This window comes from Tyto alba, unplaced genomic scaffold (genome assembly GCF_018691265.1).
Source record: "Tyto alba isolate M040663 unplaced genomic scaffold, T.alba_DEE_v4.0 Super-Scaffold_6, whole genome shotgun sequence".
NCBI classification, from domain to species: Eukaryota; Metazoa; Chordata; class Aves; order Strigiformes; family Tytonidae; genus Tyto; species Tyto alba.
This window is the reverse complement of record NW_024881327.1, coordinates 27,069,633-27,092,442: the sequence shown is the minus strand read 5'-3', so window position 1 is coordinate 27,092,442 and position 22,810 is coordinate 27,069,633. Positions and strand designations below refer to the sequence as shown.

General features: G+C 37.3%; 1 protein-coding gene across 2 annotated transcripts in view; it reads left to right on the top strand.

Annotated features, from left to right (window-relative positions):
• Positions 1–22,810, top strand: part of SLAIN2 (SLAIN motif family member 2) — a 34,746-nt gene that overhangs the window by 5,650 nt on the left and 6,286 nt on the right. Inside the window, exons 2-7 of one of the 2 annotated variants that reach the window (XM_042808028.1) lie at positions 4,600–4,748; positions 10,212–10,376; positions 11,805–11,966; positions 13,273–13,632; positions 15,938–16,075; positions 21,074–21,151. In XM_042808028.1, the coding sequence (XP_042663962.1) occupies positions 4,600–4,748; positions 10,212–10,376; positions 11,805–11,966; positions 13,273–13,632; positions 15,938–16,075; positions 21,074–21,151 (1,052 nt within the window). The remainder of the gene's footprint in view (positions 1–4,599; positions 4,749–10,211; positions 10,377–11,804; positions 11,967–13,272; positions 13,633–15,937; positions 16,076–21,073; positions 21,152–22,810) is intronic. The other variant, XM_042808029.1, reaches the window with a different exon arrangement.

The window sequence follows — 22,810 nt, the reverse complement described above, 5'->3', positions numbered from 1 at the left end:
TCAAACAGTGGACAGTTATACAGAGTTTGTGTGACAGTTCTGGGGGAGCTACGTGATGGTGTTACAGGAGTCTTCCAAGCTTTTGAAGGCCCCTTTTCCCATTCTACAACATCATTTTCAGACAGCAACATGTTCTTTTGAGATGAGGAAATGAATAATGGCTATAATTTCCAGCAGCTAGCCAGAGCACAGCTAACTATCTTTAATTGTTGGTGACAGGAAGGTAATTGTGTTCCCAGTCGCACTTTGCAGCCTCTCTGAATCCTCTCAATTCTACTTGAAAATTGCATCATGTGGTTGAGACGTGCTGCTTTAATATGTAGGTTCAATGAGATTGTCAAAGCATTTTTGTAGAATTGATCTCCTTATTTTGGGAGGCCTAAGTTTTGCTGTAGCTCATGCGTCTCAGAACTAGAAGCGTTCAGTTAAGTATACCACCAAATTAAGAATTACAGGCTGAGCAGTGTGTTTCAGACAGTTACAACTGCAGGATAGGAACTTTGTAAGGATGTGGGAGGAAGCAAGAGGAAATCTGTGGGCCAGAGATGTGCAGAGATGTCATTTAGTTTTTGAATTGTGTTTTGGTTGTTCTGTTTGTTTTTGTTTGTGTTTTGTTTTTTTGTTTTACAACTAGAGGTTCTTTTCAGATCTTTACCTGCAGCTGTTTATTCAAAATGCATCTTAAAATTTAAGTTATTTAAATGGCTCCAAATAGGATTTCCTGAAAATTTTAGATAGATCTAAAAGTTCAGATTGACACTCTTGTGTTCTAAATTGTCTGTTTCCAAGACTGTCCAATATTATTGTCTCCAGTTTATTTTTAGTAGCTTTTAATTGTGCAATTTCCCTCCTAGATTTGAGGGGAATTTCTTAATGATCTGTCCTTAGGTTTCTATTTTTTCTTCACATCTTCTCTTCAGGTTGCTTTCTTGATCCTGCTTTTGCCTGCAACATGTTTTGTCCGATCTCTTGTTTCATTGCCTCTGTCGTACTTGCTGGTTTTCACTGAAAGCTAATGTAGCTAAAATAAACGAGCTCTAACATAAGTTCCTTCTGCTTGTCATCTTCTTTCTAATTCAGATCTGTGACTTCATATTCATCTGCATGTTTTTCCCTCACTGTTTTACTGAGCCATAGAAGGATTTCGAGACAAAGACTCTTTCTTCCTGATTAGAATCTTTCCTTTATTTTTATGCTTGTGACAATGCCTCTTGTATTTTAGTACACTGGGAGGTGTTTAGGTGAGGTAGTCCCTATATGGATATTCCATTCCTACCTCAGTGTTGTGTCCTCTTTCTTCAAAGCCTTTTCTGACTCAGTTGTGTCCCTGTGTAATGTGCTACAGCTTGCCCCATTTGGCTGACATTATCATATGAGCTTGTAGTGACAGTAGTCTTTCCACAAAAGCTCTGCCCTTTTTGTGATGCATCTTCCTGGCACTAATCAGTAGAGCCCTGGCTGCTTTAAACTTCAGGTTGGCACTGCTGTGGCACAGTTGACTAGTGACAGCTGAATCATAGTGTACAGCAGAATCATAGTGTCTGGGTTTCTTATTGCTGTTTCAAAATAGATTGAAGCTCCTGGGCTTCTTTTTATATGCTGTTTTCTTGACCTTGTGTCACAGAATTGGAGAGTCTTTAGTCTCTCGTGGAGAAATTGGAGTGTAGGTTTCTGGTGTGTTAACATCTGTAGTAGGAGTGGTAACTGTAAGCTGTCAGCTTCCTCAATGTTTTTCAGCTTCCTGTTTTGAGAAAGTGATTTAGTAGTGTTTAATGATGTATGAAGTCATACTGGTAATCTGCAATCTTGGAAGTTGCGGTACTGCCAATTAGTGGTGTTGCATTGCTGTAGAATGCATTGACGCATAGAGATGGGAATGAATCTCTTCTGGAAGTCTCTAGCTAAGGAGCACCTTTATCTTTTGAGTCAAACAGTAGTTTGACTAAGATCACTTACCTGTGTGAAGTTATTTGTACATGCTTCAGAGTCTCCTTTTTGTTCTTTTCCTTCCTGGTGGAAGAAGGGAAGCAATAGTAGAAGCATCACTCTGATTCTTAGCCTTGCCCTTTGTCTTATTTTTTTTTTAATCCAAATTAGGCAAAGCCAGTAGAATTAAGTCAGCTTCAAAATTTGAGATTGTCTGTTCTTTTTGTAAGATGGGAAATTAAGAACACTACTTTATAAATGAGACAGTAATTGCATGATGTGCAAGAAACTGTCCTGAAAGAACTATCGCGTTACTGCACGTGTTTGTCATGAGACAGTGGAGTTGCATGAAAGACGTGTATTATCAAGGTCTGTCTTTTCTTGAAATATAAGGTGTGAAACAAAGGCTGTTAAAGGAAAATCAGTTGACTGGAAAGTGGTGGGAGAGTGCAAGATATGTTTGGTTAGAAAGGGAGGTGGAACAGTGGGAGCCTGAGCCTGGATGGCTTCAGTAAATAAACTACTTGTGAAACAAATGCAACAATTGGAAATTGCAGAAAAAAGTATGTTGGAGCTTAACATACCAGATGCTATTTTGATTAGAGTAGTCTTGTTGAAGATATCCCTTTTGTGTGTCTTTCAAAGAGGATATGCACTTCAATTTCTTGCCTGGGTATTACTGTAAACACTTCAAATGTGCATGGAACTCCTCAAACACAGCAAGGCATGTCAGCTATCCGGAGAACTGGGATTCAGTCTAGCCTGTACAGCACTAAAGTTGGCTTTGTTGCTTTTGACACTTCTATATACTATGTAAACATACCTTAAGACAGAAAAAAGTACAGGCAAATAAATACTAAAAAGACAGTAAATTCAAAGTGTTAGAGAGCTAGTAAGTGTTAAATATTACTTTTAACTATATGCAGATAATTGCAGAAAGGACAGCAATTTGTGTAACTGTTTACATAGAACTGTAAAAACTGTGTGATTTTTGTGCTTTCCAAGGATCTTCAGGGCTATAAATTTGTGATGGGCTTTCAGCTTTGCTTGTAGGCAGAGTGCCTCTGAAAATTGTAAGGATTTCTACAAAATCAATTTTAATGACTGGCATTATACTGGCCAAAGCATAAGCCAGGTGGACTGTAGTATGTGGCAGTGGCTATTTACATAGTTACAGACAGCTTCATTTTTGTTTGAAAACCTGTCAGCTAATGAAAATCCTCTTTCCTGCATTTGCAAACAGCTTTTTAATTTCAGTGTTCATAAGGGAGGAGTATTTCAGAGCATGCTCTAAACAAAGCGATCAGTGTTTTGGGTGAGATATTTGTGGTAGTTTTGCAAGCATGATTTTTAGGAAACTTTTGTGAGTGACCTTAAGGGTAGTAATTAAAAAAAAAAAAAAAATCTTTTAAAGCTGTTTTATAAAACCAACTGAGCTCAAGTTCTAGTATTACAGAGGAAGGATCAGCTAATAGTCTTGTAATAGAGCTGTGGTAAATAACCTGTGTTGCTGGTGTCATTGTCATAAAGGAAACAAGAATTTTTGCTGTCTGTTTTGTATGGAAGTATGGCTGATTAGGCTGTTAAATGTTCCTAAGTTAGTGTGTGGCATAAAACCATATTCACTTGGAATATGAAGTCTGTCATTACTCCTAGAAGAAACGCTCGTTTAACTATTTCTGCATATCCGTAAGCTCTAGTTAGAGCTGTAGATCTTGCAGTTCACTGTCTTTTGCTGAAGCGTATTCCAAGTTTGGTTCTAGTCCAAAGATAAGGCTTAAATATCCTTTTTTGAATGTGTGATCATTTATGACGACTTCTTCAACAAACAGATTAAAGGAACTTTCATCTAAATTTCTAGAGCCTTTAAACTGGAATACTTTCTTCAGTCTTGGAGTGCTAATGTTAAAATAAATGAATGGAGATGCTGATGGGCAAAGGCCTCATCATGTCCCACAGAACAATATGATCTCACTGTTTTTCTCTATGTGCCTTATCTCTTGTTCCTTGTTTTTAATTCTTGATTGTATACCCCTTCGGACAAAGATAGTCCCTTTGTTCTGTGTTCAAAGGAAAACTGAAGGATCAGGTGCTAGGATAAAATTATAAATAAAAATAAAATGTTTACTGTTCAAGGCTACTGAAATAGTAGATGTGTTCTATGCAGTTTAGCACTGTTCCTTGGCTGTTAAGGTGTTTATCACTTGCTACATCTTTGTGTTTAGGAAGACAACAGTTGCATATTGCTTAGTGCTTTATTTCCTTCTTTCAGGTGAATGCTACTTAAATCTGAAAAGTAAATCCTGATTTGTATATTTATGTGACAGTGAAATTGTCCATATACCAAAGATGTCTGAAAAGTGAAGACTACTTTTTTTTTTATTTCCTGGCATATTGGTTGGTATATCTCAGTGTAGCAATATAGGCATCACTTCTTGCCAGAAGTCATTGGGTAGCCATATTTTATCAGTATTACACTGTAATCAAAATGGTTGATTTAGAGGTAAAACTTGTGCTTTCTTTGTATTTTGGGACTGTACTGTAGGTATAGTATAAAAACAGAAATTGCATAGTAGGTGGTATTTTGTTACATGACTGATCTCATGCTGATTTTGTCTGTCTTCATAGATATTTTTTTAAATTTATTTTTTTTTTTCCCCCTCTTCTTTTCAGGTTATATATGTCCCCAAAGAAGAAACTGACTCCAGTGGAAAAATGTGTCAGTCCATTAGTTTGGTGCAGGCAGGTATTGGATTACCCAAGTCCTGACGTTGAATGTGCTAAAAAGTCGCTGATCCACAGGCTGGAACAGACAATGTCAGGTGAGTTCCTGCATAACAGCACCACTGGGTTGTACATGTTTACTCTGAAACAGAGTCAGAATTAGCTGATCGATAGTTGTGAGAGAAGAGGGTGAGGTCCAGCAGTTACTTCTGTCTAAAGTTTTAATTATGGCTTGCAAACAGTAATTCATTCTATTAATTTTCTGAACTGTATGAATAAAATGAAGGGAAGCATTAGACCACGAGTCATGATTTCAGAGTTTTATACTACCTGCATAGTTACAGTTTGGTCAGAAGTTTTCAGGAAGAAGCAGTGTCCTTAACTTAGAGGTTTTCTTGTCTTATTTTAAAATAGAAGCCTGTATTAAACTATTGTAATTCTTAGGGGCTTGTCAGATGTTAACACAGAACTTAGTTTTCTGCTAGAGGCTGAAGTTGTTGAACACTTTGAGGAGGTAAGATCTTGTCACAGTCAGATTTAAAAAATTCAGAGTTCACGAATCTTCCTTGATACAAATTAGTTGGTGACATTCAAAACTGGTGAAGGACTGAGCATTTGGCTCTGTGAGGATGAAAGCCTACATTCCCAACCCTTTTATTCCCAGCCTTTCTGATGTCAAACCAGCAGCAAAATGCTGAAGGTCTGATTAGAATTCTTTTTCCATCTGGTTTCTTGCTTTATTTAAATTTCTTCGTTAGAGCCTATTTTTATTTAAAAAAAAAATATACTGAGACATAATATTACTTTCTTGCTATTCATATCTATTCTCTCCCTCTGTTTCCATCTTTTTGCAGTCTTCTGCTATGTGTGTTCTATCTTTTTTTTAACTGTTGTTATCTTCAGAAATTAGCAGAATGGCTGGATTTGAACTAGAAATATGTGAACACACAGTTCCAGGAGCGTTTCCAACTACCAGCTCCTTATACATGGTTATACATAAACTTTGTGCTGAGTTTATTTAACTGTAACTTTTTTTCCCCCCTTGGATTCTTTTATGGAACAATTCAATCTTTATTCTGGTTTATACTAAAGCCATACGTAATAAAATTTGAAAACATTTCTAGTGGACCGTGTGAAAAGTCCATTTCTTATTCTTATAAAAATTGTGGGCATAATGGTGAAAGTGCCTTCAGTATGAGTCACGTTTGATCGTCCCCTATTTCTTGTGCTTTGTGTATGCTGCCTTGACAAAAGTCTAGTAACATTTTTGCTGAACAGTTGTCACGATACAGGCAGAGACTGAAATTCTAAACATTGAGAAGTACCCAGGTCACAGGGATTTATGAATGATGGTACAAGTTTGGGAATTTGAATACTACTCAGTATTTAGGACTGGATAGCAGCTAGGTTAAACATGAACAATTCTGTTTATGGTTTAACTTCTTTTTAGAACTGAGTAGAAATCTTCCAGAAGTACCACAAATTCTGTTACCCTTAGGGTATCTTTAAAAACTCAGTCATGGTTGATTCAGAGTGGCAGGAAGCTTCCCTATGAAATGGACACACTTGAAAGTTTGATCATTCCAATAATGTGTCTAGGCAAATTTACCTCTTTTTTTTTTTTTTTTTTTTTTTTTTTTTCTTCTCCCTATAGACCCGAGAATCTGCCTCTAGCAGTGATACTTGCAAGAATACCACAATTCACCTATAGTACTAAAAGGGAAAAATATTAGTGGTAGAAGAGATGGACAGTAATACTGCTGGTTGAAGCAGATTGCATGGAAAAATGAATTTGTAACAAAAAATAGAATTGTCCTTTACAGCAACCAGTCTACTTACAGATATAGGATAGCAGGAACCTCCACTGGAGAAGGCAGGTAGTGCTGCTCGTAACCTTCTGTGTGTTCCTACCCCACAACTTCTGGAATAGTTTATGACTTGTATTTTACATAGTACTTGTACCTCATGGACCCATCCTTTAACATGTTACTAGCTGCTGGTTCAGTTCATCAGTTTCAGTCCCAGTCTCTGTAGATAAGTTTTTCATTCTACTGTTACTTTCTCTTCTGAATCACAGAATGGTTTGGGTTGGAAGGGACCTTAAAGATCATCTAGTTCCAACCCCCTGCCATGGGCAGGGACACCTTCCACCAGACCAGGTTGCTCAAAGCCCCGTCCAGCCTGGCCTTGAACTCACCACTCTCACAGGAAAGAATTTCTTCCTTACATCTAAACTAAATATATCTTTTTTCAGTTTAAAACCATTACCCCTCGTCCTATCCCTACACCCCCTGATGCAGAGTCCCTCCCCACCTTTCCTGTAGCCCCCTTTAAGTACTGCAAGGCCACTATAAGGTCTCCCCAGAACCTTCTCTTCTCCAGGCGGAACAACCCCAGCTCTCTCAGCCTGGCCTCATCAGGGAGGTGCTCCAGCCCCCTGGTCATCTTTGTGGCCTCCACCGGACCTGCTCGAGCAGATCCATGTCCTCATGCTGGGGGCCCCAGAGCTGGACACAGCACTGCAGGTGGGGTCTCACCAGAGCGGAGTAGAAGGAGAAGAATCACCTCCTCCAACCTGCTGGCCACACTTCTCTTGATGCAGCCCAGGGTACGGTTGGCTTTCTGGGCTGCAGGTGCACATTGCTGGGTCATAGTTATTTGGCTAATTTTGATCTCAGTGATAGACTTAACTAATGAGTGTTTTAAATTACTACAGGAACAGCTAGAATAAATTGGTCGCTTAATTGTAACAAAAATAAATATAACGTCTCTAGCACTTGGAAAAATTGCACCCGATTCATGCAGTAGATCTTCTGAACCACCTAAGCATGAGTGTTGTGCACTCAAATTTTTCTATTCCTATTTTCTAGAGCAAAAGAGAGTTTCAAGACCAATTTAACTAAATATTAAATGAAATAAATTAGAAGCTGCATACTGTTCCTGAATGTTATAAAAGAAAATTTACATAAAAAGAAAAACGTGGATCATTAACTCTCCCCTCTAGTGTTTTGAAAGCTAATGTGTAATCTTTTGTAAGCTAGTGTTTCATCTAATACAGCATAATTTTAATGTTAAAATGAGTTATCTGTCTTACTAATGTTGTCTGACACTCCTAATAAAGACCATATCTCTAGCTGTTGTAAAAATAGTAATGTCTTCCTAAGTTACAGAAATCCCTGTTGGAAAAACTTTAGGAATTCTAGGCCAGAAAAATGGTTTGAGTCTAGTTTTTTTTTTTCTGGGGAAAAATACAGGGCTGAGGAAGGTAGAAGTTCACATTAGCTGGAATGAAATTTGCTGTACCATGTAAAGAGTCATCATGTACCACAGTGTACTTTTTATATGTAACAAAAGTATGCCTTCTTTCATCTGAAGAAATCTGTGATCAAATATTTTGTATCATAATGGTTATGTACAAAGGGCCTATTTTAAAGGTTATAGAGTAGTACAATTGTTTTCTAATTTGTGGCTAGTATTTTAAAATACTTGTCTATGTAATAAGTATAAAATAAAGAACTGTTGTGCAGACATATTTTAGGGTGTTTTTTTTTTTCTTACTGTCATTTTCAGCAAAAGATGAAAAGTAAATTTTTTTGGCATGAGAACAAAGATTCGGTTGCAATAGATGCTTTGGAGTTCCTGTGTGCATGCCAGAAGGAGCTGTCTCATCAGAATTAACCAGAATACAACTGGCTTGTGATTTCTGGTTTTGTTAACTGAGCTCTGTAATAAAATGGAGATGTCCCTTCTGACACACTCGAAATAAACTGGAGATACCTCAAGAATGCTTGCTAGAATTCACCGATTGCTAAAATTAATGCATATCATTTAAGACTTGCAGTGAATGCTGGAATATAAACTTTCCATCCCCAATCTATAACTGTCTTTTCACTCTAATTAAAACACCAGTAATACTAAGTGGTTTAGACTCCAGAAAGGATCTTTACATGAGGTATAATTTCAGGAATCTACTGCAAAGTCAACTTTAATTTCTGCTGCTTCTGTGCTGTACTCTGCCATCCATTCGCTTTAGTGTAGTCTGGATAATCGTGCAGCCCCACCATTGCTTGTACTGAACAACTGAGGTAGTGACCAAGAACGAAGTGGGGTGGGAAGAGGAGCTGAAGCAGGCTTTGATGCTGAAAGCAGCATTTCATTTCATGTCTGTTTTGGGGTTCTTGTAATGTTAAAACAAACAATCTTACACTGAATAAAAGGCTTTTTAATAAATCAGAGTTCAGTTCTTTGTTTTGTTTGCTACTATCAGTAGCCTAATTATTACTGTGTTAATTGAAGCCTTTTTTCAGTAACAGAAATATCACACAATATTCTTTGAATGGCCTAATTTCTGCCTTTTTTTTTTTTTTAAGAACTTCTTGAGCGTACTGCCATACATTTGCCAGGCCTATTCTTGTCCGTTTATGATATGTATGCATAGTTTCAATACTGTTGTGTCTTAAAGAGAGTTTAGTTTCTAGCAGCTAGGTGAGCTGCAACTTAATCTAATCTAGATTTCCATATCATAAAGTTTGTATTTCTAGCTTTCAATTTAATGTTTTTCAATTTAATTTGTTTTTTGTTAAAATGCAGTTCTCTTTGGCATAGAATACTTTTAGCAGTGAAGGAACTGGTTTTACCAAAAGAGACCAAATTTCCTTTGGTTCCCTCTTCCCACATTGAAGTTCCATTTTCTCTTATTTTAAAATGAAATGTAAATCTCTGGACAAAGTAGTCATTTAAGTAACTATACAAATCATACACCTAGCAACTAAGGGAATTGCAGTATCATACTGAAAATGTTCACCAGTGATTAAAATTAATCTGAAAATACTTCAGCATTGAAATATATACAATAAATAGCAGAGAACAGTACCCAATTTTAGATCTTTTATTGCATATGGGGTTGAAGCCTACAGATATAAAAATCCCAAAGCATTAGAACAGGAGATATACAGAAGGTAATAATCCCGTAGTCAATTTGCTTTATTGTGCCCAGTAGGTTCTTGGTGCCCAGAAATGTAAACAGAAGCATTTGTCATGCTTAATGGTTTTTCATTTTAGCCTGTGCTTTGGGGAATTTTGTAGGTGGTATTGCACAGTTCTGTGGTGCCAGTCTTGGGGTTACTGTTGAAATACTGTGTGATCTAAACAGGTCTGTGAATTCTGGAGAACCAGACGTCATGGTGTGCTCTGGTTTGTGTGTAATCGTACATAGGATGTATGTTAGTGTAGCTTAGCTACTGTTGTCTTTTGAGTTGTTTACTTCTTCCTTCCCAACACCTACGTTGGACATCTTGAAGAGATTGGTTGTAGTGATCTTTGATCTGGTTTTTACAAGGAAAATATTTGTTGCTATCTTGTCTTGCTCTCTTCTTCCACTCCTTCCCCAGTATGGTTGTACCTAGGAGATGAAGAAATCAGTTGAAAAACTTCCTGGTGACTGAAATATGCTACTTGAATTGTATAGTAATTAAATCACACCGAACCTATCATGTAGCATTGTATTCATTTTTCCTTGGTTCCTTCAATATCGTTTATCACTTTTCTCCTCTTTTATCCAGCTCTCAAGAGACAGAGTTTGTACAGCAGCCCTTTCAGTGCGGTCAGTTATGCGAGCTCCTATAGTCCAAATACGAGTAGTCCCTACAGCAGTGGTTTCAACTCTCCCTCCTCAACACCAGTGAAATCTGCTTTAGTGAAACAGCTCATACCTCCCAGTACCTCAGGTAAGCGTGTGTGTGTCTGGTCTCTCCCTTTCTTATTCCTCTTGCATTTATAAACATGTGCTCAAATAGATAACATTTGCATTGAACTAGAGTAAGAAAGACACCAAAAACTTGTCATTTTTTTGTAGAATGCGTGCATCATGCAGTATTTAAGTTTTTTAGGAAAGGTTTTTTTGCAGATTTTCTGGCGTGAGATACATTTAAAATGTTTTCTCGGGATGTTCATGTCCCTAAAATCCCTGATGCATATTGGCAGTTATACCAAAACATGTGTTAGTTCTGTGAAGTCCCAACACACCTAAGCATCTTCTAGAATTGGCCTTGCAATTGACTGGGATGTAAGCTACATAGTGGGTGATTAAAGGTTATGTGTTTGTAGTTGTAAAGTCTTTGCAACTACCCTATTATTTATTAACTGAAACATTTGGTATGCATCAGTACCTCTGAGATGTGAACAATATAATCTAAGGAGGAAGCATATATGTTAATTAAAGGCATTCCACAAGGCTTTGCAGCCATCAACGTAAACACTAACTTCTGGCAATGTTTTCTACCTTTATCCTGTGCCACAGACACTTTCTTTACCTCAGAAAAATTGATGCCTGGAACATATCTCTACTCTGAAGTCATAATAATGGCTTATTATATACACTTTAACTCATGTTAACTTGCAGGGAAGATGAAAAACATTGCATTGACAATCCAACTATCTGTAGTTTGATATGGGCTTGTAAAGAGAAGCCTGCACTGCAGTATATTCACCAGAGCAATTACTCAGACTTTGGTTTAACCAATGTAGCTCTGCTCTGCACTGTGTGCTGCAGTGCTTGATCTGCCCGTGGGACAGAGAGATGAAAGGGTGATAGGGTGTCAGCCGAAAGGCATCAAATGGGCAGTTTTTCTGGTATGTTATAGTTTAGCTAAGATGTGTACCCAGAACAGGTAGTATTTTCAGATAAACTGTGTATTAAGCGTTCCAAACTGAATCAGTATTCATTGGATCAGGTCCTTATTGTCAAGAACGGTATAGTCAAACTTGTACGTTACAGGGTAGTGTGCAGACACAAGAATTGAAAGCACAAATTGAACAGGTATACAGCTGCACTTTCTGTAAGTTACGCAGACTTCACAGCAGTTGAAACTTGGTACATGTAGACAAGATGATGCATCATTAATTTGTTTTGCCACCATTATAATGATTTTATGAAGTTGTTAATTTTTAGAAAGTAATGGCTAAGCTCTGCTTGTGTAAATTGTATTTTCAGCCTAGGTTCACAATCAAATGTTTCAAATGGTCTGTCATTTGAATGTCTCGGTCATAATGTGTTTTCAGATTGGTGGTCCTTTTACTAGGAAAGGAAATACAGTTTGCGTTTTCTGCTCCCCCTTTATTTTTTTTTTTTAACGTGTCCTATTTTCTTTCTCTAGGTCATCTTAAAAGTTCAGCGGATAGAAATCCTCCACTAAGTCCACAGTCCTCTCTGGACAGTGAATTAAGTGCATCAGAGATGGATGAAGACTCTATTGGGTCTAATTACAAGCTAAATGATGTTACAGATGTGCAAATTTTAGCAAGAATGCAGGAAGAAAGTAAGTATTTTCCATCCTGAGAACAAAGTGGAGCACTTGACCTTTATTGACGACACCTTTTTTATAGTGCAGTAGCACTTGCTCAGCGGGAATGAAAAAGGGGTGTAGATTCTACTGTGGATGTATAAATATAATTCTCCTGAAAAGGCTGTCTAAGGACTTCTGCCTCCAGGAAAAGGGAACGAAGTTTCTGTGCTGAAATGCTCCCTAGGAACAGTGGACAAAAGAAATACTAGAGAGGGTATGAATTTGTAGCAAACAATATATGCTAAAAGGATGGTCATTAGACTGGACTACTGCTTGCCACCAATCTTCTCAGGAGATATGTGCCTTCCTGATGTAATCTAGTCTTGTTGACATCAGTGCTTAAACCATGATTTAAATCCCCAAAATGTAGTCAGTATGGCAAAGAATAGTTAAGAAAAGCACCTATGTAGACGTCTCTCTTTTACTATGGGTTTAGTTGAGACTTTGCCTTTTGGCCCTCTGAGACTGCAGAAAGCGGTAGTAATTTCAGTTGTCTAACTAGGTGGTGTCCAGAATTTTTTATTGCATACTCCAGTTAGTGGAGGGAGAAAAAGAGAAAAACAAACAAACAAACACAAAAAAAACACACACAAAAAAACCAAAACAAAACAAAAAAAAGAAAAAAAAACAACAACAAAACAAATGCCCAATATATGTGTATTTTTTAAACTAAATTATATTAATGTACTACTCATATATTACGTACACAAAAACACAGAAATGTACACAAAAATATAAATTTTAAAAGGATGAGGTAAAGATTAAGTAAATGCTATTTTAAACATATAAGTAGTACAAAATTTTCTTCCTGCACCCAAGTGGATTGTTTTGCATGCACCCCACTTTATAGACCACTGGTCTAACAACTCTAGTTTCTCTAGGGGTACCTTATCATACAGCTTTTTTTGTTACATTTACTAATAATTTGTAAGAGACGTTTCACTGTGGCTGCTATAATTGTTATAGGATGTTACATGATATCAGAATTAAGGTGTAACCTGTGTTGCTTGTATCTGGGCTGGGAGAGGAGATGAACAAGTACACGACACGCCTATACTGATGATTGCTGTAGAAGGGAAGGGAATGAGGTCACCTACTTGTTTCAAGACATCAGCTGGTAGATAACTTTTTTAGGTACTAATCTGGAATTAATGCCTCTGAAGGAGTTAAGGTGAGCTACATCTGAGTTGGAGCACTGGATAGATATTTGTATGCACCGTCTCTAGTTTGAACCATTTGTGGGCTGGAAGCAAGTAAACAATGTTCTCATTGCTGCCAGGCCTCCGGCAAGAGTACGCGGCATCTGCTTCTCGGCGTAGTTCTGGGTCTTCTTGCAATTCTACGAGGCGAGGCACGTTCAGCGATCAGGAGCTCGACGCGCAGAGTTTAGAAGATGAAGAAGATGGCACACATCACTCGGTGCACCCTGCTGTTAACAGGTTCTCACCATCACCTCGCAGTTCTCCCTGGCCTTCACCAAAACAATCTCCAAGGAATTCACCTCGCTCCCGATCACCTGCTCGAAGCATAGAATACAGTAGAGTGTCACCCCAACCTATGATTAGCCGTTTACAGCAACCTCGTCTTTCGCTTCAAGGCCATCCTGCAGATCTGCAGACGAGTAATGTCAAAAGTGAAGGTAAAAAGCTCTGTCTCAAACTCGTTACACAAGTAGCTGTGTAGTTCCCATAGAGGATTTTGGTCAGTGTGCAGTGCTAAAACTATATGCGTATGTAACAACGTGGTTTAATCCGAGTTGTTGAAGAAGCAGAGCAAGCAAAGTTTGAGTTTTGCTGGGGAACCATTGCAGCCAGATGAGTTAATAGGCTTATGTTTATTTTAGGTATTGTACAGTCACTCTGGGTGTAATTGAGTTTCATGGTGACTGAGTTCTATCTTCGGCAGGCAAATGGACTAAAATAAAACAGAGCCCAAGGGAAACTATCATTCACCACCAGGGTTAGGCCTCACAGGTGATGGAATAAAATGCAGGGAAAGTAGCTGTGGTCAGATAAGAGTAACGTGGCAATTTATGCACAGCTGTAGCTTGTGAGGTAGCTGAATGATTTATTCTGACTGTGCAGGACTCTGAACTGTTTGAGCATGAACATAGCCTTGAAAATATTAGTACTTAAGTCATGCGTTCGCTGGATATTTCAGGTATCTCAAAGCAGTGCAAACTGCTGCATAACAACATATAAAGCTTGCAGTAAATGTGACACAATTATACTACATCAGCATAGAACAAAATAATGTAATCCTGACAAGATTTTACTTTTTGAATATACTTTTTCCTGGTATCAGGCTGGCAGAAACTTCTTTAGCCTGAAATTTCACAAGCATATTCCAATTTTAACAAATGTAGTTGTTATCTGGGAAAAAAAAAATATATATGTAAAATTCAGAAAGACTGTATGTTTAGATATGAAGAATTCACCTTATTTTTTTCATCTTTCAGGTAAGCTGGATGCAAAATGTCCACAGTACAGATGATGTAGAAATGAATTTTTAAACTGCTTTTTCTGTGGTGTTTTTTTTATCGTTGACATCCCCCTCCCCCAATACAGCAAATACATCTATGCCACTTACAGAATTTAATTGACTAAGAAATTTTAGAATTTTAATCAGGGAAATCAGTGTACTAGGCTAGAGCTTTTGGGGAAGATGATCCTGCAAATTTAACTAGCTATTCAGGAATATCTTTGGAAAGGTTAGCATAAGTCTCACCTAGTAATAGTGGTTTAGGGAAATTTTAGGTATGTAGAAAAATGTACAACACAAAAGCTAATCAATTATGTTGTGACTTAGTTGAGAATTCCTTTCCCATTCTTTTCTGGGGTTTCGTTAAAGTCCTAATGCATGCTAGATAAGTGGCAACAAAAATATCCCATGAGAGGCAAGGTACCAAAAGCTGGTATCCCACATACCAGCGGGATCAAAATAGAGTGTGCGATCATGTGTTTCTGAAACACTTCCAAGGAATTCTCTTGTAGTGATTTTTGTGCAGTTGAATGTTGCTTGGATATTCAGAGTTGATACAGCAGTAGGCAAAAAATGGTTTGGGATTTCTTTTTTTCCTTTAGAATGGTTAGAGGGAAATTTGGTTGCCAGGATTCAACAATGTACCAACCGCAGTGCAAAGCAATGCAAATTACGAATTGCAGAAGGTACAACTGTAGGAATATTCAGCCTGTGAAGACTCTTTACTTTTGTTTTCATCTTCAGTGCTTGTGCATGGTTAGTGTACTACTTTCCTGCATCCCTCTACAGAATCAGGTTGGCCACTCATCCTGACAAGGCATCTGCAGTCTTCTATCCAAAGTATGTCATCAACCCAGCTCTGCATGGGTTGGAGATACATAGAATGTCATTAGAGTTGTGAAATATTTAATGGCATCTTTTTGTATTCTCTGAGCAATGGTACAGATTTTAGAAGACCTTTGAAGAACCAGTGTTAGCTGCATAGATAATTTTGAATGCTGTGTATGAAGAGTCTCTTTCCAAGTGGGTGGCTGCTATTTGTTGTGTAAAGTGCTGATATGGGACTGAGTAGTCCCCAGAATTGACTCAGATAACAACTGTGTGTTTTTAAGATTCAGGCAAGCACTCTATATTATAAATAACTTTCTAGGTACGGACACTGAAAACTGCAAATTAGGTTTGCCTATTCAGCTTCCTTAACAGTAGAACAAAACCTGGAGAATCATAATCCAGATATGTTTCAATGCTTTGTTTGTATGTGATAGATCTGAGAATAATATAGAACTTTAATTCAAGATAGTGGAAGAGCTGTTATGTAACAAAACAGGCTTTTAAATTGCACTGTAGTTTTATATGGCTAACATTTGTGTCACTTAGATTTGGGGTTCAGCTGTGGGTTCGTAACCTGAACTTTGTCCAGCATCAGACTACATGTTGTGGTATCTTTCTATTATTTCACACAGAAAAACTAAGGCGTAGTCTTCCAAACTTGTCCAGGACATCTAGCATCCAAGCTGAGTCTGTGAAAAACAGTAGAAGTGACTCAAACTTCCAAGTGCCAAATGGAGGAATACCTCGCATTCAACCTCAAGCATCAGCCAGTAAGTACCTTTAGTGACACTTCAGTGTGTATTTCAGAGTTAAGTGATGGTACTCAGCTGTCTTCCAGTTTCATGGCAAAGGGAAACATTGCATGCCACACTGGAGATGCTAATCTTGATTTTTAATCATACCTGTATGAATCTGCTTTTTTGGTACACAAAATATGATTATATTCAAAGAATGTCTGACCTCCTATTAAGGTATCATTCATAGTTTCCTAAAAGTATTTGTAGAAGTACTATAAAGAGTATAAATAGTATAGTTAGCTAGATATGGTAGTTAAGTAGTTCAGAAACTGTTTATTTTCTGTGATTTACAGAGGGTATAATGCTCTGTACTGTTGAATTTTATTTTCAGACTACAGAAATGTAGTAGGCTGTGAAAATACATACCTAGATTGTTTATTGCTTTTTTTAAACTAATGAAACCTGTTCTGAAAACATTCATGCAAGTTTAACCCCTGTTTGCAGTTCATTCTCTTCTTTTGCTTTGTCACCTGGAAATTATATATCAAGTTGCAGATCTTATTAGAAAAGGTTTGGATGAACCTGTGTCCCGTGAAACAAATTAGCCCATTGCTGGGCTTGTGGCTGCTCGTTTGTCCAAAAGTGAACTGCTGATATGAGAGTGCTGCTAATCTCACAGGTCTCTTGAAAGTGGTGACCTTAAAGAAGCCAAAGCAAATGAAACTTAAATATTCAATGCTTCTTTATATGTCAATATTGGCAGTTCCTGTTGTTGAAAATGGCCAGGAAACATTTATTTTAAAGCAAGTTTCAGAGTTTAATAACCTTGTGTGACATTTTCAAGGGAAGAACACATTATAAGGATTATTTTGTGTAGAACTTTCAACTACACAAGTTCTATGATAAAGTTCATCAGTAATCTAAATATTTGATGGGAAATGTAAGATAATATTTATGGCTGAAATGCATTTAATTTTTTTTTAACCCATTGAACAGTAAAGGCATACTGGCATACCTAGTTGGCCTTGTTAACTAATCCTTTTAAAACAGTGTGTTAATGCAACCAAATACAGAATAAGGAGTACAGACCATGCCAAAGACTACAAGATTTCCATCTTAGTAGTGACTCAGACCAGGCATAAGGGCCCTGGGGACAGTCAGTTCCAGGTGTGTGATACTGTAGCCAAAGAAGTGAGTGTGACCTTGTGATTGTTCATATAGGTTACCCCAGCATTCTTTCACTTTTCCCCCTTCTTCCACTACTCATAAAACACTCAGAAGGTGGGATTTACACCTGAAAGGGCATGTGTGTAGTTCAAATGCAGGACTGTTATCTGTTAGACAGGCTTACCCAACTACCGAGCAGTTGGACAGCAGTTCTCTAACTGTGATACTTCTGTGATAGGATGAATAATCAAAATGACCTGAAAGAAATTGAAGGAAAAAATATTTTTAGTAAAAATCTGTACAGATTTTATTGGTGTTTTAAAATTGAGTGAAGTAGGAAGGGAAGAGCACAGATGGCAACTTACTTGACTAGAAGGCTATTTAAAAGTATATTCGCAGTGAAACTTTATGGAAAGATCAGACAGCAGAAGTCTCAATATTTAGTGAGCTACTGTATTACAGGAGCCAAAGTAGTGTAACTTGTGTTTATACATACATAATTTTTTTCAACTTGTAGATGCATTGAGAATCACAGAAATTATTAGGTAAATTTGCTTGCCTTTCATGGGACTGTTTGCCCAAATGTGAACCACTCTAGACCAAACTTACATTTAAATGTAAGTTAAGTATCTTAATAAAGCCCAGATTTCTAGCTTTTACAGTTTCCCTGCTCTTACAGATGTTTGTCAGAGTCTTGCTATTGACAATCGTAAAACGGTTTGTGTATGAAGTCAATGAGTAAGTATCTTTGCTTAGTCTGGATTCAAAAAAATTCTGCAAAATTGTACATTGTATAAAATTTCCAGAATTGTGTCCTTTTTATCATATACTTTTTGTTTTATTGGTTTTTATATTTTGTCACCTTGCACAAAGCACTGTTAAATTGCAGCAAATGTTTGTTTTCCCTTGGCAATGACTTCTGGGTCTTGGGATTTGAAGCTTCCTCATATACCTGCTAGTTTTGCATGAGCTTACCTTTGCAAGGATGCTGGCTTGCCACCCAAGGTCACTACTTTTCCCCTTGTCAAAGATCTGCTGTTCATAATTTACTTGCACATTTGCTGTGGCTGCAATACTGAACTGGCTATGGTTGCTGGCATTCAAAAATGAGTTAGGAATCCAGTAAGTTTCTGAAAAGACAATTCCTGTTATGGTTACATAGGCAAAAAACTACACGCTTGCTTAAAGAGTAGAGGGAAGATGCTTAAAATGTGTTTCCAGGTACAACTGTAAAACATGAAAACATTTAGCATTGTAAGTTTTAGCCGTAATGTGGTGAAAAATCCAAATTCTTTTTGAAAAGACAGAGTGAATTAAATAGCAGTTGTAACTATGAGAATCTTCATTTACATCTGATTCTCCATGCTGTTATGCAGAAAGTACTTTTTTATATGCAAGCTATTAAATATTTCACCGTAAAACACTGGAAGATACAGTGATATTTGCGTTCACCAAGGAATAGGTATCTTTTGGACTTTGAAGTGTTAGAATGACGGGAAGTCTCTGTATTTGGGTCCTACACCACACAGACTGTGCAAAGCTGTAGAATTTCTGGGATGACTTCCACACAGGAGCTTTGTGCTTTCTTGTGGATTGTGTGTGATACTTTCGTACTTACCTGGCACTATTAGCACACTGATCCTTAAGCAGAGTTAAAGATAGTATTTTTTCAAAAGGCCAAGCTGCAGATTGTTCAAACTATCAGTAACTAGTCTGCTTGCCAAGATCCCGCTGCTTGGTATGTTCAGAGTAAAAGAGGAAGGTGTATCCTTTGAGGAAACAGAGTGTTCCAGTTCAGTTGACCAGAAGTAAACGTAACTACATGTGTTCCACATGCACCATTTGTGACAGGTTATGTAATAGCATACAGAGCATTTCAAGAGCAGCAAATAGTGCACATGAGCATGCACTCCATCCTTATCTCAAACTGCATGTTTCCTCAGCATTGCTCAACTTGTACTGCCTGAAGTTCTCTTCAGTGATTTGGTGCACAGAATTGTTTAGCTATTGAGTCTCTCATTTCCTGGAGTCTTCATGGAGAAGGAAGGAATTTGATAGGTATTTGAAATCCCACATCTCTGACTTGCAAGTAGCGTAAATAATGATGGGGAAAGAAACTTAGTGCCGTGTACAGTAGCATATTTAAATCTAACTGAGGCAGACTAAATTCAAGATCATAAATACGAAGGAAGAAGCTGTTCTTTGTTTTGTGTGGTATAACAAAAACACTGATTCAGTAAAAAATGTTATAATGGAATACTTGTGGACAGAAACACTCTGGCCAGTGGTCTGCCTCACTAAATTCCTAGGAATTGTACTCATCTTTAAACAGCTTACTGTGCTTGGTTGGCTGTTCATGGAGATGCCTTAAAAGTTTATATCAAGACCATGTGCCAGAAGTTAAATAAGAATTGCACATTGCCACATGCTTTTTTGCGTTAGGTTCTAGTTGATAGAAGGACTAGGTTTTTTATTCTTAATAGCCACAGGCAGTACTTTATCATGTTTATAAACACTTTAATTCCTTTTTGCTGTTTGTTGAAAATTACAGGTTTTAGTCACTTATCAAGACTAAAATGAATAGACCACCCAGTCATATTTTCAGAATGAAGGTAAAACACATTATGAGCTTCTTTTATAGTTTGCAGAACACTGAGTTTTGCACTGACTGAAGGATAGGAAAGGTGGTGGCAATTATTATATGCTATCAAGTTTAGAAAAGGATTGACTTAACGTTATTAGAATTCTGATTGTTCTTCCCCTGTCTTCTTTATCGTGATATTCACCAGCTGGTGATAGGATTACTGAGCCTCCTTACTCAGGGTCAGGGTCTTTATGCACAGCTGTCCCCCTGTCTTGCTTCCTTTTAACTATTGAAATAAGCCTTGCTAGTGCAATCAGTTTTATTCTGGCATAAACTCCGTACACTGAGGTGAGCAGAGATGTTTATTCATATATTATCATGTTAAGAAGCCTTTGTGTAGGCAAAACTTTATTTCATTAACCACATTCCTCCTTCCCCCCCCTTAAATATGCTGCGGTGAAAATCCGCTGAGTCGATGCGTTCCTTCTGGCAATAGGTAATTCTCTCCTTGCCAAGATTCTGCAACTCTTGGAACGTTGGCTTCTCTCTTGGTAACTGGTAGGTAGTGAGCTCATTTCAAGGCAATATCAGCCCTTGAACATTACTAGAAAAAAGGCAGGACATAGCAGCAAAGGAGCAATAAAAACAATTTCTGTCATGCTGTCTACATGCTGGCAGCTGATAAGTCTTAGTGTTATGCCTTCATTATAAGTTTGAGTCCTCTTGCATACCCCTTTGAAGAGGAAGAAGAAAAACGGGCGTCTCTTAAAATGGCTTACGCTTGCATAACTGAAAAATACAATTTGTTTATACAATGATCACATTTAGACAAAGATTTATGTATAGTGTTAGAATATTTTTTGACAGCTCCTTTAAAATTAAAAGTTTCGTCTTGCTAGGTCAAATAGGATAGTTTAATTTTCATCTTTGTACCTAATCTTGCCCTCATTGCTGTAGCATGTTTGCTAGGTGGCTTGTTCTCCCTTTTGGTGTATTAATTTTTTTTGCCTTTCTGGGCTTTTTGCCCTGCAAGAAGCTTTACTCTTACAGAATCCGCGCATTTTGCACCGCAAAATTTCTGACACGCTCCTCTGTAACTCTTTGCCATTAAGAGCAAGCATCATTTAAAAAAACCCACCACTTACAGTGTCATAACAGCTTTTTGAGTGTTGTACTCACTGTTCCTTGATGCTTCACAAGTGGATGCAATTCTGAAATTCCCAGTAAATTTAGTTTTCTTATCTTCTTAGACAAATATAACACTTCTTGTCTTTCAACAGCTCTGCAAAGGCAGAAAAATTTGCCTCGTGCTGCCTTCAAAACCAAACAGTTTCTTCAAACTCCATCTACAAAAGGAGGTAATTAACTTACAACCTCTTATCAAGCTCCAGCAAATCTCAGATAATTGTTCACCTGCATTAAATCTCACATATTCTAGGTTAATGAAATTGCTGTTGCATGTTGAGATTAACCAAGTAGTCCTTGATGTATGAAAGTTAACTTTTTGGTCTAAAAAAATGCAGCCCTGCATTATATGGAACAAAAAGTATTACATTGGATTTTGAGATAAAATTCAAGGACTGGTGATTTACAGCATTATTCAGGAAATCTGGATTAGAAAAGTAGACTCTTGAATCCATATTCACTAGGGCTACATTTGGATAAAATTGTAAACCACAGTTTTTAAAACAAGTTGTAAAAACTTTTTTTTTTATTATTATTGTGCAAAAATACACAGGCAAGTGAAAATATCATCCTTTGTGCTGGAAAGAAAAGCTAACAAATTTATCCTTGAAAAGATGAACATGGAATGTCAACTTGTTTTGCACATATGCTTTCACTTTCTCTTTTCCTCTCAAAACTGGAAGACCCAACATACAGTAATTTAGATTTGTATTTTTTTCTCAAAGAATTTGAAACTATTGTATGTAATATTAAAGTTTGCTGACAGCTAAAGTTGGCTTTTTTTTTGAGAAGAAAATGAAGTATACTGAGCATCTAATCCAGTTAGACAAGTTCTAACTGATTTTTAATTAATTCTGTCAGCCTTGTATGTGACACTGCCTTGATTTCACTACTAAGGTAAAACAAGTTCATGATTTTGGTTTTAAGCATAGTTGGTTGTCTATTACAATCTAGAAGATCTCATTTTAAAGATCATTTTTCACTTGAGACCAATTCCTAAACTCTACATATGCTAAAATCCTTTAAGGATTGTAGGAGTCCTTCATGCAGATCCTGAGAGCGGCTGGCAAAATGCACGCATTTCAGTGGTTTAATGACTAACCACTTTGAGTCAACTCCATTCCATGCAGGAGGTTTTAGCAAAGTATAATGACTTTGAAACAGATTCACATGGCTTAATAGGAGGTCTCTAACACTTTCATAGTATTTCATACCAAATAGAGAAAAGTTCTCTCCATATTCTGATTTGGCATAAGACCACTATCTCAATTCCTCTGCAAAGCTTTCAGTGCTGTCTTTCCAGCTGGCCATGCCTTCACCTTCATCTGGATGTCTGGAACACTTACTGGGTCAATGGCCTAGTCCGCATCTGTGGAAATGTTCAGAAAATTAACTTCTCTTTGAGTATATATTTGTTGTAAAATTTTATTAAACTTCAGAGAATGAGGAACTGCGCATGTTGCACTGCTATTTACATACTCCACTTCATAGTTGCTGTGATTCCTCACTGCAGATGAGGACCCAACACGTCCTTTTCAGTTATTTGCTGTTTTATAGTCCTTGAAGTGTTGATTTTCTTGCTTCTGATATGAGATTCTCACAAGTATAGAAGCATTATGCAGTAATGAAACAAGATTTTTGTTTCAAAAGAACAAACAACTATGAGCAACAATTGGTTTTAGTTTCTTAACATACTGTTACTTACATAGCTTGACACCTTTCACACACAGATGTTGGCTTGTTTTTTACCATTTTGTGAAAAACAGTTCAAAATGCATTCTAATAACTAACTCTTTACCTCAGTGTAACAGATTTGTTAAGGCTTATACAGC